This window comes from Macadamia integrifolia, chromosome 2 (genome assembly GCF_013358625.1).
Source record: "Macadamia integrifolia cultivar HAES 741 chromosome 2, SCU_Mint_v3, whole genome shotgun sequence".
Classification (NCBI taxonomy): Eukaryota; Viridiplantae; Streptophyta; class Magnoliopsida; order Proteales; family Proteaceae; genus Macadamia; species Macadamia integrifolia.
Window position 1 is genome coordinate 27044083 of NC_056558.1, and position 19841 is coordinate 27063923.

Consider the following 19841-nt stretch of genomic DNA (forward strand, 5'->3'; position numbering starts at 1 on the left):
TCTTGTTATGTGTTATATGATAGTCGGGCGAGTTAAGGGCCGTCATTTTAACGGTCAACCACGGATGATTTTGAAATTTCTGCAGAAGAGCCAGCGAGGAGTTACATAAGCCCACCATCGCGGTGGGTCTTTGCTTTCTTGCATGCTTCCTTCAATGGCTACTTCTTTAACTTCAAACTAATTCCTTCGTTTCTTCTTCCCCCAACTAGCTCCGCACAAGTCAGACGACCGTAACCAGGTTGATTCTCTTCCTCTGAGTTATAAATTTAATTCGTTGCAAACAAATCTCGACTTCTCTGTTACTGCTTATTCCTATGTGGGTTCGAGAAAGTTAGCTTCTTGAACCCTTGAATTGTCTAAGAGCGCCTTTTGGGGTGTCATTTCTGCTGGTGTCTGGGTTTCTTTCTTGATTTCTTCAACTGGGTATTAGGGTGTCGAAGAATTGGGTCTTACTAGTGGCGGTGACTGCAGTTACGTGGATTTTTTTCGCACTGGTACCCTAAATTCTAGTTTTTTCCATGTGGGTTTTTGGATTTGTAGTTTTCTGCCTATTGGGTTCGCTTCCTGGTTAATTCGGTGAATTGGTGCAGATGATTATGGTTGAGTTTCGTTAAATTAATCGTTTCTTGAGTCTGAACACGGAGATGGTTCTGCTATGTTTCATAGCTAAAAAATGGAGTATGAATGCATTGGTCCATTGAGAATGTTTTTAGTTATATTGGGCCTATTGTTTTTACTACAGTTTCCTGGAAGCTGTGTATCCGAATCAGTAAATTGGTCAAAGGTCTGTGGAGTTGATGAATTTACCTATAGGAGATATTTAGGCGATGAGTTGTTTTTCATAAATGGGAACAGAGTAGACAAATTTTCTTTCTGCAAGACTGTTGAATTCTACTACAGAGATCTGGATATGGGTCAGGAAGAATGGGGAGGATTTGCAAGGAACTGCTGTGGTTTGGAGATTTACTCAGGTATGTACGTGCTATAGTCTCTTCTTCTTCTTCTTCCAATAAAACCACCACTGAAGATTTTATGAGTTTGACATAAGCACTAATATTCCATCATAAGGTTCGCTCGAGGTTCCGAAACTGGAAAATGCTTACTTTTAATGCGTTCTTATTAATCATTAAAGAAAGAAATGGTTATTCACTTGATTTTACTTGGGCTTTGAAATTTGCAGTGCAGTTGCCTCAAAGGAGAGGGAGAAAATTGCTGCGTGAATTGGGAACTAATCGATCTACCTTCCGTATGCTTGGTCAAAGAAGTGATCAATTAGAAAAGAACCGTGTTCATAATTCTTGGGTGGCGCCTAAGAACGTTGCCATGGTTGCATCAGGATTGTTGCTTCTATGTTGCAGTTTCCTCTGTGCTCGTGGCTCTCTTTTAAAAAAGAAAGAGACAACCGACACTGTCCCTCCAAAGGAACTGAGTTCAAGTGAGTCAGAACTCTTATATTGAAAGTTCAACTCTTCTTCTGTTGAGATTTGATTTGGGATAATAGTTACATAAAACTTCTAAAAAATAAAGTGTGCATATTCACTTCTTGGCACATAACTGGCCCACCCTTCTGTCATGATCGAGTTTTGCTTTCAATTAAGTTGGCAACAAACTTCCTGCTGATAGAAGATGATCTGGTATGAGTACAATGTCCAATTCCCCGTGCACCCAGTTGAGGGGTGCATGAATCTACACAATAGTTTGAACTCAACGAAACCTGTTGAGTAGAGTGACTTGGGTTTTTCTCCAAAGTTGTTCTTGTTCAGGATAAACTTTTCCAAATCAACATATATGTGCTTAAAGATTTCCTTCAATTCAGGGTTAAACCCATCAGATAATTCAGTCTCTCAGTCTTCACTAATTCTCATTTTCTCTGCACCACCAACTCATTGAGACTTGCGTATTTTCTGATTCAATTCATTTAGTCCTGATGAGAATTTCATTTTGCCTGACAAATATTATTCATTGTTCCAGTGGATTCAGTTTCTTCATTAGGAATGAATTCTGCACCTGAAAAGGTTCCTCCGAGTCCACTACGAGTGCCACTCAGTCCTCTATTGGGGATGCACCCACAATTGGACAGAATTGGATCAGTGCATCTCAATATGAATCAGGTGGTCAAAGCCACTCACAATTTCTCCCCATCGCTAAAGATAGGTGAAGGAGGATTTGGAACTGTCTATAGAGCCGAGTTGCAAGATGGTCAGGTTGTTGCTGTTAAACGAGCAAAGAAGGTAGTCATCAATTTTTTCCTTTAACTTGAACCTAATACTACTGTGGAAAAATTCTAATGTTGCATACAATAGGTTGCTTATTTCTTCATGAAGTAGGGAAATTGTGTTTTGCATTGTTTTTTCAAGACCATCTTGTATGATAGACAATTCAAGTCATGACTCTCCAAAAAAACTTTGCAGTAAATCTATTATATTGGTTCTGTATAAGGCTTGAGGGTAGATTTCAAATGGGGTGTAAGTTTGTAGAAACTAAATTTTCAAAAATTAGATGGGGAACATTCAAAGAAGATATGGGGAGATGGAGAGTCGAGTGGGACCTTCAGTGAAAGTCAGTTGTCTTTCAGCAGCTAGAGCATTTATTTATTTACTTATTTATTTATTTTTTGATAGGTAAAAAGTATAGTATTAAGAATAAAAAACAGAAATATACAAGGAAAAAGGCAACCCCCCGCCCTCTTTGGACAAATCTAAAGGAAGGGAGGGAAGTTCCTAACAGCAAGCAGGACAAAACCCCTCAATACAAGAAATTTAAGCAGAATACTAAACAGAATTACACTAGAAAAATAAGTGGAATAATCTGCATCCCCTTTGACTAAAGAAATTAGATCATCAGGGAAATCCGAAGGGAAGAGGACCACCCTCCACATTAATCTTTTGGAATGAAGCCATAAGTCTTCTGGTTAGTTAACTTTTCTCCAGACGTGCTTGAACTCACACCGGGTAAGGGACTTCAAAATATATAAATTTTTTTTCTTCAACACCAGTGCCACCCAAGGACCTTTGACATTGCCCCTAATCATATCAAAAGCTAACTTTGAATCTGAGCGGATTGAGATCTCCTTGAAGTGACAATCAATAAAAATTGATATCCCTTGAAAAATGGCCTGCAACTCCATATTAAGTATAGATAAAGTCTCTCCTAAACCAGAAAATGTGAAAATAGGAGATCCCTTAGCGTCTCGTAACAATGAACCATCACAATGCAAGGCTACTAAACCGTCAGGGGGGTTTTTCAGTCCAATTAACTTGTAATCCCCAACTATCACCAAGAAATTGGTGTCTTGCACTATGCAAACTTGATATGTGAGTTGATTCACATTTCAATATAACATCCTTCTTTATATGACCACTTTCTCAACCAATCATTTTTGTGAAGGAATGCTTGCCTTAACAGTCTACCGTTTTTCGTGATGTGAAGCACTGATCTGGGCAAACCAATAATTGGATATTTGAATGCATAGTATAAGGATGCTGCTTGAAATAGCCACATTTCATGTTTCAATTCCCATATTGAACTTTTACCCTGTACTTTCAGTTCTTGAATTAAAGTTGCCAAATTGACTTTTCAACCAGTTTTACAAGCTTTATATTACCACATGGAAAATTGCATTTTAGGCTGAAACTAATGAGATAATAATACTGATGCTGCCACATGATAGATATTTAGGGCTGTATAGATTTCCTAAGCAGGGATACTCTGCAATTTCACCATAGATAGTTTACTTCGCCCCAACTTTTAGGTATAAATAAAAACTAATGTATTGGGTTGACAACATATCTAATATCCCTAGTTGATTATTTATTTATTGAGTGAACTAGGATTATTCTAAAATTTTATTGTCCTGGCTGACTGTCACACAGTTGCAGTTCTTCCCCTCACCCACCCCTCAATATATATATATATATATGTGTGTGTGTGTGTGTGTGTGTGGATGGAACTACACTTACAGAGGACGATGCCAAAGTTTGTTGCATCGCAAGGGATGGGTTCATCTTGATGAGTAGTCTAAATGATCCTTAAGCAGCCAAAAGTTTTGTCATTTACTGCTAAAGATGGTGAAAATGTTAATATACTGATGTAGTTTAATCGAGGAGATTGATGGTTCATTTTGACAGATATTCTAAATGATCATTTACCATGCAATGCTTTTGCAATTTACTGCACAATGGAAATTGGTGGGTGTGGGGACTCTAGGCAAAGGTGACTTTTCACAGAGTTTGTTTCTGTTGGATGGGGTGATGACCTGTGTCAAATATGATACCAGCCGTCTTTATTTATAATAACAGAGAGAAAAAGTTCTAGAGAATCACGAAGACCATTAAACTCCTTAGGGCCCGTTTGGCAACTGATACTTTCCCTAAAACCCGTTATTACAACACTCCCCCTCAAGTTGTTGCATATATATCACATATGCCCAACTTGCATATAATAGGATGAACCTTTTACTACTAAGACCTTTAGTAAATACATCAGCGATTTGTTCACTACTAGAAATAAAAGGCACAATGATAAGACCCATATCCAACTTCTCTTTGATGAAGTGTTGATCGATCTCCACATGCTTGGTTTGATCATGCTAGATAGGGTTGTGAGCATTGCTAGTGGCAGATTTTCTGTCACAAAAGAGCTTCATAGGAAGGGTGGTAAGGACAGCCAAATCTGTGAGAAGACTATGAAGCTATAGGAGCTCACAAATGCCATGTACTATAGCATGGAACTTTGCTTCGGCATTAAACGGGCAACTACCGCTTGCTTCTTGCTTCCCCATGTAACAACGTTACCACCAACAAAGGTGCGATAACCAGTAGTAGACCTACAGTCATTACGGGAACTTACCCAATCAACATCTGTGAAGGCCTCCACTTGAAACTGATAATAAGGAGAAAAAAGGATGCTATGTCTTGAGGCAGATTGCAAGTATCGAAGAATATCTAGCACGACTTCCATGTGAGTCAAGCAGGGATCATGCATGTACTGATTAACCAGGCTGATGAAAAATGCTATTTCAGGGTATGCATGAGAAAGATAGATTAAACGCCGCACTAATCTTTGATATCTCCCCTTATCCATAGGATCGCCTTCCTTGCTACTCAGGTGACCATTAGCTTCAATAAGAGTATTTGCTGGCTGACACCCCAACATGCCTGTCTCAGAAAGAAGATCAAGCACATACTTCCACTGAGAGAAGTTGATCTCACGAGAAGACCTTGCAACTGCAATTCCAAGGAAGTAATAAAGTTGTCCTAGATCTTTGATCTCAAATTTCTTACTCAAGTATCTCTTGAGGCGAGAGATTTATGCCAGATTATTGCCAGTATCAAAAATATCATATACATAGACTATTAGGATAGCAATCTTCCCACCAGATCTCTTGATGAACAGAGTGTGGTCGGCGTTGCTTTGAGAGTAGCCTATAGAAACCATAACCTTATGGAAATGCCAGAACCAAGCACAAGGGAATTGCTTTAGCCAATACAATGCATGCTTCAGCTTGTATACCTTCCCTTAGGTTTTGGAGCAAGTGAACCCAGGAGGAATGTCCATATACACTTGCTCCTCAAGTTCCCTATCAAGGAAGATATTCTTCATATCTAGCTGTTGGAGATCCCAATCTAAGTTGGTGGCAGAAGCTAAGATAACACAAATCGTGTTCATCTTAGCAACTGGAGCAAAATTCTCCTAGTAGTCAATCTCATAAGTCTGATTGAAGCCCTTGGCATTAACTCTGGCATTGTACTGATCCACTGTACCATCAATTTTCTATTTTACTTGGAAGACCCACTTGCACCCAACTGTCTTCTTTTGTGAGGGAAGACACACTAGATCCCATATGTCATTTTTCTTCAGAGCTTGCATCTCTTCAACCATAGCTGCCTACTAGTGTGAATCTACATTTGATTCTTTCCAGGTATGGGGAATGGACACAGAGGAAAGAGAAGACACAAAACTATAGTAGGAAAGAGAAAGTGAGTCATAAGAAACAGTTTTAGAAATAGGATATAAAGTGCAAGACCTAGTGCCTTTGCAAACAGCAATATGCAGCTCAAGGGATCAATAAAAGGAGAATTACCTAGGTCAAAAGGGACAAGATCAGGCTCAAGAAGAGACAATTGGCATGGTAGGGTAGATGCTTGATGTGTCATGGTCTGAGTCTTCTGTTTGCGACTATAAACACATATCTCTAGCCGAGGCGAACTAGTAGTGTCACTCTCCCCCTGAAACGGGATACTAGTAGGGATAGCCAGTTCAAGAGGCGACACATCTTCCACAATGGAAGGAGACTCCCCCTGAAGAGGTGTCGCAGTGTAGTATAACATAAATTCGTGAAAGACAACATCTATAGTCACAAATTAACACCGAGTGGGAGGATAAAAAGACCGATAACCTTTCTGAGTATGAATATACCCCAGAAAAATACACCGAAAACCATGAGGATCAAACTTTCTATGAGAATGATGACCACGAGCATAACAAACACTACCGAATACCTTAGGAGGAATAGGAAAAGCAATAGAACCTTGGAGAAGATCCAGAGGGGAGCAGAAGGAATGGATCCGAGAAGGCATTCGGTTTATAAGAAAGGCAGCAATAAGAATCACTTCACTCTAGTACTGGGGAGGAACATACATCTCAAATATAATAGAGTGTGCTACCTCACAAAGGTAGATATTCTTCCGCTCAACAACCCCATTCTGAGTCGGATTATCCACACTAGTCTAATGGATTATCCTATGATTGGAAAGGTAAGCCTCAAAGGACCCTTCTAAGTATTCACGACCATTGTCGCTTCGAAGGATCTTAATGGTAGCACCGAATTGAGTCTGAACCATGCAGTGAAACTGCTAAAAGAAATAGAAAGTCTTGCCTTTGGTTCGCATTATATAAACCTAAGTGGTTCGAGAATGACAATCAATGAAAGAGGCAAACCACTGATGACCATTGATGGACACATAGTGGGATGGGCCCTAAATATCAAAATGTATCAATGAAGGAGTTACTTTTATCTTCAGAAACAAAATAAGTGATCCGAGTTTGTTTGGCCAAAACATATGCCTCACAAAAAAAATGACTCGAATTATAAGTTTTAAAAGAAGGAAAAACCCTAGATAAAATTTCCAAAAGGGGATGTCCCAACTGACTATGCCACTATAGTAACTCATAGATGGGAGATGATGTAGAAGATGTCTGAAGAGCCTGACCAGAGACCAATACCGAGTCATCATCAAGCAGATACAGACCACCACACACCTTACTAGAGCCAATCGTTGCTCCGGTCATTAGGTCTTGAAAAACACAATAAGATGGGAAAAATGTAACTCTGCAATTAAGACTGGAAGTAAGACTAATAATGGACAAAATATTAGTGAAAAAAGAAGGAATATTTAATATAGTAGAAAGGGATAAAGAAGGGGTACACCTAACAGAGCCCTTTCCCATAATAGTGGAATAAGTCCCGTTAGCCAACTCGACCTTTCCATTACCAAGGCAGGTAGTATACTGTGAGAAAAGAGGTAAACGGCTTGTCATATGATCATCCCCAACGTCTATAATCCAAGGGGCAGAAGAGACAAATATAGTATGGCCACAGAAGGAGATACCTGACCCAGAAGGGGTGGAATGAGTAGAGCCCGTAGTGGCTGGTGTAGGAGAGTCCGGACATGTCAAAAGGTGCCGGAATGCAGTAAGCTCATCAGATGATAGCGAGGCTCCTAAGGTGTTGGGAGCAGAGCTAGGGCTCTCAGTATGGGTGGCCTGCCCAAGAGTACCGGCACGACCCTTCCCTCACCCTTTGCCAGATGTATTAGCAAGATGGGCATGAAGCTTCTAGTAGTGCGCACTCCTTGGTGTGATGGCCCTTCCCACAGTAATTTCACTTCACTAGAGTCCTGGTAGAGGAGCCACCAAAATGTGGGGCTACACTAAGAGACTGAGTGCCAGAGACAAGTGCAGATCTCTCAGGAGGAGTGGTAGCAGGCTGTGGAAGCATAGTCGTGCGTCTGCTGTCCTCAAGTTAGATCATAGCAGTGGCTTGATCCAAGGTAGGAAAGGGCTCACGACTCAAAACCTAGGACCGCAACTGATCAAACTCCACATTCAGACCTGTCAGAAAGTTATAGACTTAGATCTTGTCCACTTACTTTTAAAAACGGGTGACATCTGTAGGGGTGGAGGAGTTTACTCCTCATAAAAGGTCCAGCTCAGTCCATAGTGTCCACAACTCATAGTAGTACTGTGACAAAGTGAGTCCTCTCTACCTCAGATCACAAACCTTCTGGTGAAACTTAAAGACCTGAGTATCATTCCCACCTGGGAATAGATATCTTGGACAGACTTCCAGATCTTACCAGCGGATTCAAGGAGGGGATGGCTACATGAAGGCTATGGCAACATGAAGTTGACAAGGAACGTTATAACCAGAGAGTTGGCATACTCCCACTTGTCAATCTCAAAATCGGTGGTCGGACACTTCGAGGTTCCAGTGATGTACCCGTAATAGCCACAAGACTTGATGAAGATGCAAACCGAGCGTGACCATATAAGGTAGTTTGTGCCATCAAGCTTGATCGCACAAGAAGGAAATGTAAGAAGAGTTGTGGTGTCTCCGTAGTAGAAGCAGACGAACTGGTAGACATGGTTGCTACTCAAAGGGGTTGTGTAAATAGAAGAGACGCTAGCCAAAAATAGAGAAAGCACAAAAAACTAGAAAAGCCTAGAAAACCTTAAAAACAATAAAAGTGTAAAAACCCTAAGAAATCGATTTTCGGGATAGCTCTAGAATAGAGAGCTTAAAGGGAAAAGTGGTTGATACATACCACTACAAGGATAAGGAGCACCAATTGCAACAAACATCAAGACGATCGGAGCATCGAGCAAGGAAAAAACATCTTGTAAATGAAAAAAGAGATTTCGGGGGGAAAATCCTGAAAAACCAACGAAAAAAGGGTCTGGGCTAGAAACCCTCTTGGTGGTTTAAAAAGCTTTGACCACAAGAGTGAGGCAAATGAAGAGAGATAGAGGGAGGCGCAGATATAAGGATGCGCTAGGAGAGAGAGAAACAAGAAATAGTGAAAGAGATTGAGAAGAGGGAGAGCCCTTAGGATTTCGGATCCTATGACTCTAATACCATATTGGATGGGGTAATGGCTTGTGTAAATATGACATCAATCCTCTTTGTTTATAATAATGGAGAGAAAGTTCTAGAGAATTACAAAGTCCATTAAACCCCTTAGGGTCCGTTTGGCAATTGACACTTTCCCTAAAACCTATTATTACAACAGTTTCCTTGAGAGTTCCCTTTGTTGGTTCATCAGGTAGCTTTTATTCTTTCTCAAGAAGGCTATTTAGTCAAGCGGAACATCTTAGAAAGGCAGAAGTACAGAGAGCAAAGAGAGGACCAGACAAAGGATAGGCGGTATGGATAGGAAATGCATTAGTTCCGGGTAAGCGGCAAGGAAACTGTCTTTCTTCTCTTGGACATACACCTTGGCTCATATATTTGGCTTATAAGGGCTTTACAAACCCCAATCCCAAATCCCTGTAAAGCGAGTTTCACCAGCACTTGAGCTAGTAGCCGCAGCTTTGCTTTCAAGTTCTAGGAAAGAAAATTAAAATAACTAGACGGTTTCAGCGACACTGACCAGGGTTTAAAGGCAAATCAATTAAATTTGGGTTAAATAATTACACATGCAATACATTTAGGGTTAGGATATCAAGGAAAAATGAGGAAAGAGGCCTTGAACTCATGGATCAGAAGAAATAACCAATAACAAGGGCCAAGAATTCAATATTCAAGGATTAATTCCAGATCCTAGAATATTTCAATAACCTAATTCTAGAGCTTTGGGAACTTAATTGAAATTGAGAAAAGATGGTTTGGATATTGGTCGGAGAGATCCCACTCACTTTGACAAAGAATTAGAGTTAAACTACTCTTGGAAAAAAAAAAATGGGTTCTGGTGAAATCTGAACCACCAGGACAATGTGCAGAGTCAGTTTTCACTCACACGAACTGTTCCAAGCAAATAAACCTCTTAGTCTATAATAAAAACTTGTTTTTGAACGACAATGCAGCAGCTCCTATTTGTAGACTAATGTAGGGGATTTCAGCTCTCTTTCCCACTACTACCTTAAACTTCAAATCAGAAATTAGGCAGTTGCTTGCTTAAAAAGAAAGATGGCTGACTTGGGACTAATTGATTACACTCCTATCTGTGACAGGATTTAGAAACTTCTTAAAATGTTAAAAAGAAACTAGTGATTTAGGTTGTTCTAATTCAAATGAAATGGGACAAAAGACTACAGATACGGCTATATGGTAGGATGGTCAAACCAATCCATGTCTGACTAGGCTCTACTTTCCAGAATGAACTGGATTCGGTCCAACAAACCTAACATAAGACATGGATCCTGGCCACACACCAGAAAAAAACCCTTTTACCTGTGTTACAACTCGTAGGACTCATTGGAAGTCTTTTTGGGTTTGACATGTCGATTCCCATCAAAACCCTTCATATTAAGAGCTATAGACCTTGCCCTTCACTTTGCATGCATACAGTCATTTGCTTGGATGTTTAATTGTTAGTTTTCCTTGAGTGTCATTGTTTAAGGTGAAAAAGGTAAGGATTTGGAGTAAAGGTGACTTGGAATAGAGAGTTTAACAAAGGGTTTAGAGTTGGTTGTCAACAAAGTGCAGTAGGAGTGGCAGTGCAGCTAAGGCAGCAGAGTAACAATACAGGGTGGCAGTGTAGAGTACAGGCAGTGTACTGATGTGGGAGATTTCAGCAAAGGTTCTACAGCTGGCAGAGTGATATGGTAGTGGTCACAGGAGGTCTAGCAATGACCTGGAAGATTGGAAGCTTCAGACAGTATCCGGGCAGTGCAGATAGTGCAATGGCGGTGTTGGCAGTGATATAGAGTTATCCGATAGCATCTGGGTGAGTTGGCAGTGTCTAGGCTTGTCAGGAAAGTACTGGGAAGCACTGGATAGGTCATACAATGACTGGGCAGAGCACTCAGCTTCAGAAAAAAATTTGGTTGGGCTAAAAACCAGAATTGGCAGGTGAGTTGTATGGTGATATGTAGAGCTTTGAGTTATCTTCTCAACGCAACTGAAATCGTGTTAATCCAATTCCGGATGAGGAAGATATATCCAGTTCAGTGCGGTCAGTCTTTGAGGCCCAAGTGCTCGACAAAATGCCCTAAAGAAGTATATCTTATATGTGGATGTGTTTTTATGCATGAGAGTTGATATGTGGGCCCGACTTGATGATTTGGAGTTGATGATGTGGACAGTCTACTGTTGAGGTGGCCGGCCAGCTCATGATTTAGCAAGTGGGATGCTAGTATGGCCAGTCGCATGATGATGTGGTAGCTAACATGACAAGATAGCACCTAAGAAGGCAAGTAGCATGCATGATGATAATGATAGCTTTGATGCATAGTATGTCACGTATTTATGGCGAAGGTGACTTGGTAGGTGAGGTGGCTAGTGGCAGCATATGATGTGGCCAGATGAGGTGTCAGTTCATCTGATGAGATTTACAGGGTCCAAGGCAGCTCAAGGTTGAGGTGATTTTGGATAGAAGGGCTACAGGAGTATTTTGGTCAATAAACAAGCTACTGATATGGTATGGCCACGTAGCAAATTTGTATTGAGGTGGCCCTAGGTTCAAGACAGCCAGTACGGGCTGGTATACACAAGAGCACAAGGGTTTAATCCCAAGCACGTCTCTGCATAGCCAAAGCCATACTGTGTGCATGGGCACCAAGAGGGTAGCACACATGCCGCATGGACAATAGGTTGCATGGGCATCCAAGGGCTGCAGCTCTTGAAGCCATCATGGGGTCATTGACCAAGGCTAAGGCCACAGTAGCTTGGTGCCATAGCACAAGACCAAGGCCAGCAAGTATCAATAGATGTTGTAGCAGCCAACCAAGGCTGGCTTGCTGGGTAGGCAGACCGTACGCTACAAGGCATCACGACACGGGCCATGCACCACACTAGGGGCACGCAGGTTGTATGCATAGGCAGGCCGTGGTCCACAGACATGCTGCACCTAGCACATCAGGGTCTCCAGGCAGGGTCATAGGGTCAGCCCTTAAAAATTGTCCCAGCGGCTAAAGAAAGAGAGGAGGACAATGTGTTCGACGGTTTTCCGCTGAGAGTAACCAAAAGCTACAGCTCTTAGTGAGTTGATTGCGTCTCAGAAGTTGGGGTGCAAATTCCCAAATTGAAAGTGCTTAATAATATATTCCAAAAGGTGGAGGGCCTCAAATGAAAATTATAGAAGTCGTGGTTGATTCCATATTGACGACTCAGAATGGGGCCCTGTGGATGAAATTCGAATCCAAGGGTGGACTCCAAATTGTGCTGATTCCAGGCGAAGAAGATTATATCATGCAGGCTCCGATTGGATGCGTGCATGAAGACTTTTTACACCGCATCACATAGAAGCCATTTGTCTTGGGAATACCATGTGCAAGGTGAATGCTCATCAAAGATGACATTTCGCATGCCAATGGAATCAGAATGTTTTGAAATTTACATTGGATGATTGCAAGTTGGTCCTGCCATTCATGAGAGATTGGATGGCCAGTATTTGATCCATGCGGCCAGACCAATGGGAAGGCATAACCACATGTCTCGTGTCGTTCCCCCGCATCACAAGATGGGAATCTATGGTGCTGAACACGTGCAAGGCGAATCTATGGTGCTGAACACGTGCAAGGTGCACTTGCACCAGACATTGATTTAATGGCTTGGATTAAACCCGCAATTGTGAGATGCAGATTGGATGGATTACATGTGCCTCATCCTGCAGTGTCGCATGGGTGTACCATAGCCATCCCAAAGATTCCACTTGGAGTGTTTTTAGAGCAACAACAACAACGACGACGACAACAACAACAAAACAGCCTTATCCCAACTAAATGGGGTCAGCTATATGGATCTGATAAAAGATGACAAAAGAAAAGTCATAGGAAAGGAGAACTCATGCACACACACACACACACACACAAACACATAAATGGGGTCAGGAACATGGATTCTAGCCCTCCAAAAAGGCTATTTGAGGTCATACATGGGAACCCAAGTTGAGCTTGGATTGGGATGATTCAAGTTGCAGAATCCCCATGTTTGTGAGCACTATCTTTCCAGACCAAGAAACCAAATAGAATTGGCAAGGAAGAAAGAGAAAAAAGGGAAAACCCTTGTATGGTGCATTGAAGCTTTGCAAACATCATTCCACCTGTTGTTCTTGTAATTTTGGGCTTGTGTGGATGTATGTGTGTGCCATTGTTGAAGATATTGGGAGCTTCTACAAGGGACGAAAGAAAGAAGAAAGAGAAGGAGAGAGATGTCAGGTGAAGTTCTAATGCCAAGGATCACCGGAGGGGCTCCAGTTCATTGTGCACTTGAGTCAAGTTTCCCTAGTCAATGGGGGCAGTTGGAGATCCTAGTTCCATCTCCAGATACCAAGAATCAGAGACGGTGCAGGGTTGTTTACTGCCAAAATCCTAGACTGGATATAGTTCAGTTGTAGGGCATAAAATATAAGCTCATTATGTATCCATTGTATGCTAGTCTTAGGGAGTGTTTACTGCCAAAATCCTAGACTGGATGTAGTTTAGTTGTAGGGCATAAAATATAAGCCCAAGTGTACAGTTGCATTTGGACACAAGGACAAGTGTTCCTTGGTAGCTACTGCTACCTAAAATTTTCTGTGGGTGCGGCCTCTCAGTTGTTTACTGGGTAAACCAGGGTTGAAACACTCCTCTGTGTCATCACAGGACAAAGCAGGTGTTGTAGGACTTGGACTGTGGTTGCAGTCAAAACTGAGTATTGAGTAAATGCTAAGCCCTGTGGGCATTACTCAGTTGAGTAGATACACTGCCGAACCACATTATATCTTGTATTGTGGAAGTACAACCATGGATGTTGTATGTATATGGACTGCCTTGTGTGCAAGATAGGTGTGCACACCGGGTGGACCTTGCCACAGAATTGTGTGCTTGTCTATAGTTGAGAGGCTGGGTGCATCACACAATTGTGTGTGTTTTTTTGTTTGTGAACTGCCGGGCAGTGAATGTGTATGTGTGCCGACAGTGAGAGCTTCCAGCAGTGACTGTGTGTTCAGTGTCGGGAACATCAACAGGTGAACTGGGAAGTACCTGTTAAGGAAAAGTTTTAGAGCCCACTGATTCACCCCCTCCCTCTCAGTGGCCATCCTTGATTAGCTAGGTGACTTGGAAATAGAGAGTTTAACAAAGGGTTTAGAGTTGGTTGAAAAACTGAATCCTCCTTCCAGTTACATATAAAGGATCTTGTTTAGTATTTTTCCTTAACTGCTGAAAGTGGAAAATCTTGTCTCTAAAGAAGGGGGTTATTGAACCATGCAGGGAGCTCTGGTAACAAATTGTGATTCATAGGCACCATCCTAAATAGTACAGTCAGAGGATTTTTAATAATATTTTCTTTTATCTAGTTTTAATTATAGTTATGGCTTTTGGGAAATTGGAGAAGTTTAGATCTTTTGAATTATCTTTGACTTTGACAAATGGTATCCTATTGTGGTAAAGAAATGGTGAGATTTGGGTAGCTCACACTAGAAAGGGATAGATGACCTATTAAGGCTATTGTACTTTAGTAGTAAGGCCAACTCATTAATGTAACCTGGTGGCATTTTATCCTGTTCTCACATTTCCAATGCCAAATTCTTAGGCAACAAATTTCACAAGGAATCTATGCATATTGGTCCTTAAGTATGATGTAGTGTGACTCATAATTTTCACCTTGTTCTCCCTTTGGTTAGATTTTGTGCGTCAACAATAATAGTTCTATTTCCCACCTCACCCCTCACTTAAAAATAAAATAAAATGAAAAAACCTTAGATATGGATAAAATATATGAATTATTTTATCGTTCACTGCATCATAAAAGTTTAATTTCTTCTTGGGGTCAGCCTATTTTCTGTGAATTTGCAATGATGAAGAATTCGTAACATTGATATATTGTATGGTACTACAGTTCTGTAAAGAGTTGAGTGAGAATGAAACTTTTATCCTTGTTATGCCTAAAAGCAACACATAACAGGCAAAAGAGGGATTTGATAATGGTAAGTTATTTTAAGCTTTAGGCCTAATACTTGCTTTCCATCAAACTGGTCAAAAAGTTTGCCGGTTCTTAAAATTCACTTATCATTTTATTCGTGAGAGGACAGATTTAATATCTTCCCCCGATGGGTCATAGTGTGTTTTCCACTCAAAAAAGTTTAACTGTGACCAAGAAGAAAGGTTGCAAAAGAAATTTGTGGGGATGCCATGACCTATTCAGATAGTGATATTAAAATTTTATGGGAGCAAAAGATGTTAGACTTGAAAGAACAGAACTAAAAAAGGCTGTGCTAATAATTGTAGCTCGTGTTTCGGATTGTGTGTTGTTTTACAACTTGATCCATTGTGTTTTAATCTTCATATACTGTGCTCTCTTAAGGTTATGCGTATATAAGCTTTTAAAAGAAATCTTAGTTTTCTTTATCCCATATTAATGGGCTTATAATTTTGAACAGCTTTATATTTATATATCGTCTATTGTTGATTTCCCCGCAATGTTATTTGATCGTCCTATGTTGACATGTTAGACTTTGAACAGGAACGCTTCGGGAATTCACAAACGGAATTCAGCAGTGAAGTTGAACTGCTGGCTAAAATTGAACATCGGAATCTGGTTAGACTACTTGGTTATTTTGACAGAGGGAATGAACGCATTATTATTACTGAGTATCTTCCGAATGGCACTCTTAGGGAGCATCTGGATGGTACAATTATTGTCCCATAGGATTCACTCTATTTCTAATTTAATTAATATCTTACAATTATTGCAATTTTTCCTTCTTAACCTGTTAGGTAAGCGTGGAAAAATCTTGGACTTTAATCAGCGGCTGGAAATTTCCATTGATGTTGCTCATGGCCTCACTTACCTTCATCTATATGCAGGTTAGGACAACTCTTGTGTTCATTATGGACTTTTCTGAGTTGGATGACATGTTGATTAAGTTTTCTTCTATCATGTGAAGATATGAAGGATACTTAGGGGCTCTTAAGTACAGAATCATTTTTTAGAAATCATTTATGCTGTTGGAAAATGAATGGTTCCCTAACTTCACTTTTAAAGCCGAACTAGAACTCAGTAGAAGTCTAGAAGCAGGACTATGAAAAGTAGTCCCAACTATAAGTAAAGTAAATGAAGGAATATGTGGGGTGCAACAAATATGCTGACAGCTTTCCTATGTAAATAGTGTTTAAACCCAAGCAAAAATTCTCTAGACTTTCTGTTTTTCAAGATCCTTCAGAATTCTAAATTTCAATTTTTTAATGCAACAGAAAAATATGTGGTCCTCTCCACAAATTGAGAGAGAATTTCCATTAATTAATTGTTATGTACAAACAAACTTCCTAGACAGACATGAACCTCGTTGTAAAAACTGCAGAGGTAAGAGAAAACCAGACTGAATTAAATTCAATCAATATAAGTGGCTGGGCCTTAAAAAACACTGGCATACCTTATGGAACAAGCATCGTTGTCATGATGACAAGGCAATGCTAAGTGGTTGGAGGGTGCCTAGACGCCTAGGAAACTAGGGCATTACATATAAAATAGTGGAAAGGAAAATATATTAGAATTTATTCTTTTAGTTTTACTTTCAAAGAGAGCCTCTTCTGTAAAATCTTAAATTTGGTCCCATTTACTTATAAGTATGAAAGGGATATATATATATATATATATATATAAAAAGAAGAAGAAGAAGAAGAAGAAGATTTGGTCCTTTCACTGGATTTCCAGATCTTTATATTGCTACTAGGCCAATCTATTGTGGCTGAAACTTGACATGTAAGCAAGGGCCCTTGTGGTCCATCTGTTTCCAAAATTTCAGCTCTATCCAATATTCCATGTAGCAAATATTAATGCCGGACTAAAGAAACTTTGTAGGCCTGCCAGACTAGAAAAACTTCTCTAAATTAAATAAACTTGGTATTTTGAGAAGAAAATAATATACAGTTATGCAAAAGATTAATCGCTTGGTTTGAATTGTCAGAAGATGAAGTTAATGGAACAAGATTTGCTTGAGACTACTATTTTTTTGGAAGCCCCAGTTATGTTTTTATGTTGGAGAAAAAAAATTGCAGTTGTCATCTTTTTAAGATACAAACATAAGTGGGGTGCGGGAAGGGGAGATGTATATTTTAGTGTCCTCTTGCACTATTGCTGAAAATATGAGTTAGTCTGCAGTTAAGAAACTGAAGTGAATAAAATAAAATGAGCGAGATGACATGAGAGAGTTATATGCAGTTGGGGTCAAAGAATTTAAGGGCCCCTACTACTCTTGCTTATGGTCTTATTTTCTTGAAGAGTTGTTAGGGAAGTGAAGTGGAAAAATCTAAACCAGTCAATAATGGAATTTTCCAATTATACTATTTAAAAAAATAAATAAAATAAAATACTAACTATTGAATAGAAAACTGCAAACTTAAGATGGTTGTTGTAATCTGTATACAATTTTTTCCTATATCGTTTGGTGGCATCACACTTTTACTATGCATCGTTTTGAGATATGTACATTTAAAAGCTTTGTCCACCTGTTTCACTGTCTGAAGCCCAAAAATCCTTTCAATATATATATATATAGGAAAATGTTTTCTGTGGGGGAATGTGGAGGCTACACCCAGACACATTGGGGGGGGGGGGGGAATGACTGCCCCACCCCCTGTCTTGCCCTGTCGATGCTTCTATGCACCCATTGGCGAATGTGCTGGTGCAGAAGCCGCAGTCCCAGACAGAAAACTCTCCCCTATATATATATATATATATATATAGGCTTATTACAGGACTAAACTCGCATTTATTGTTAACATCACTATTGAACATAGACACCCTTGAAAATTACTTTGAATGTGCTACTGTTTTTTCTTGTCCTGAGCCTTTCGATAATGGTTTGTTATTTTTCTCCTTCCCTTCCTGCCTCAATAGAGAAGCCAGTAATTCACCGGGACGTGAAATCATCCAACATTCTACTGACAGACAGCTACAGAGCCAAGGTGGCTGATTTCGGGTTTGCACGACTTGGTCCAATGGATAATGACCAGACACATATATCAACCAAAGTGAAGGGGACTGCAGGTTACCTTGATCCACAATACATGATGACCTATCAACTCACCCCTAAGAGTGATGTGTATTCATTTGGAATTTTGCTTATTGAAATTATTACTGGTCGTCGGCCAATGGAGTTGAAGGGACCTGCTGATGAAAGGGTCACTGTCAGATGGGTAAGCAATTCATCTGTTTTCTTGAATAGATTGTTAGTTCTATAGTAATTGTCATTACTGATCAGGAGGGTTTGAAAGCCCTACGACATATTCTAGAGTCACATCTGTAAAATGCATCACCATAACATGCAGTGGATTCCACCATTTGATGTGTTGGGAGGGTTGATGTATTTGTGATTATATGAGAGAATGCTACAGCTGTGGTTGATAACTGATTCAATAGACTTGTAGATTTTGGGAATCTTCTTGGTTGTAGCTCATCAAATGGTGGACCACCCCTTAAAATATACAAATTTTGTGATGAGGCAAGGGGAAATGGCATCTTGGCTTCCCTTACTGTACCCATTAGATCTTGTTACTTAATATTATATAAGATAAAATAACTAATTATTGTTGGTGTGCAGGCTTTCAAGAAGTGTGAAGAGGGAAATGTGGTGGAGCTTGTAGATCCTTTGATGAAGGAAGTGGTACCTGTAAAGATACTAGTGAAAATGTTCAGTTTGGCATTCCAGTGTGCTGCACCTACACGGTCTGATCGGCCAGATATGAAAGAAGTGAGCGAGCAATTGTGGGGAATAAGAATGGACTTTCTTAGGAGTGTCAAACACGTGTAGTAGTAAGGGTAAATTCAGATTAATTTCCTTTTTTAACTCCATGGTTTGTAATCTATAATCACCCTCGTCTTCATTCTTCCATTTTCAATTCTAGATCATGGTTGATGTTTTGTGTCTATTTCCAGCCTGGAGTGAAGCCCTTAGAATTTAGTGAGACTTTGAAATCAAGAGGAATATAGAGAAGCATTGTGTATACCAACAATATATATTTTTGTTATACATGCAAAAGGATAGGATATAGCCAATTAATGAAGCCCCAGTTAGGTGACCTCAAGAAATAGTGGTAGCCTTTTTTTTTTCTCCTTTAAGCTATAATCCTCAGTTTTGGCTTTTCCATTCTTACTGAAATCTATATTTACATAGTGATTGATATAGGCATCAAAGAGTCCCCCGCTGGATCAGCCTAGTGGTCACTCCCTTGTGTTTATTCCTTTGTGTAGGTTCCAAGAGTAGCCTAGGAAGATTTATTGCCGCATCACATAGTAATCTTGATTCCAATTCCCTATAATTCTTGAAAGCTAATTTTTTTCTTTTTCATTTTTTTAGCAAATTATGTGGTGTAAATTGGGCAAGTTTATGCTTGGATTTATGTTTCTGACAGAAAGACGTGTTTGGAGTATACTGCTTCTTGTAAAACAACTATATCGCAACTTTTTTTCTTATATGCCCCTTGCATTTTCATTTGGCTCAATTTATTTCAGCAGAAAATATTTGGAAGGGAATTGTCTTAAAAGTGAATAGAAAATTATAGTGATATATGATAACCAAAAATTAAAATATATCTTCTATTTTAAAATTTTGGATATTGTTTTGGGGTTCTTTTTTTTGGTTGGGGGTGGGGGGGATTGGTATTAGTCAATTATTTAATTTCTCTTCATGGATTAACTT

The 19841-nt window shown here is 39.9% G+C and overlaps 1 protein-coding gene across 2 annotated transcripts; it reads left to right on the forward strand.

Moving 5' to 3' along the window:
• The first annotated feature begins 36 nt into the window (after window positions 1–36).
• On the forward strand, window positions 37–19152 carry LOC122091873 (calmodulin-binding receptor-like cytoplasmic kinase 3). Of its 2 annotated transcripts, XM_042662100.1 has the most exons (8): window positions 37–238; window positions 743–971; window positions 1181–1435; window positions 1972–2231; window positions 15665–15830; window positions 15919–16008; window positions 18041–18339; window positions 18744–19152. In XM_042662100.1, exons 2-8 carry the CDS (start codon window positions 911–913, stop codon window positions 18951–18953), a joined length of 1341 nt encoding a protein of 446 aa, XP_042518034.1. In that variant the 5' UTR covers window positions 37–238; window positions 743–910; the 3' UTR covers window positions 18954–19152. The 2 variants fall into 2 exon arrangements, with proteins under 2 accessions (XP_042518034.1, XP_042518026.1); XM_042662092.1 differs by having other exon boundaries at window positions 37–971.
• Window positions 19153–19841: the final 689 nt, after the last annotated feature.

Excerpts from the sequence above, each read along its gene's own strand:
- LOC122091873 (XM_042662092.1), top strand. The coding sequence starts at position 674 with ATGGAGTATGAATGCATTGGTCCATTGAGAATGTTTTTAGTTATATTG. Across the intron at positions 16,009-18,040 it reads TTACCTTCATCTATATGCAG|AGAAGCCAGTAATTCACCGG; the intron begins GTTAGGACAACT and ends CTGCCTCAATAG. Across the intron at positions 18,340-18,743 it reads AAAGGGTCACTGTCAGATGG|GCTTTCAAGAAGTGTGAAGA; the intron begins GTAAGCAATTCA and ends GTTGGTGTGCAG.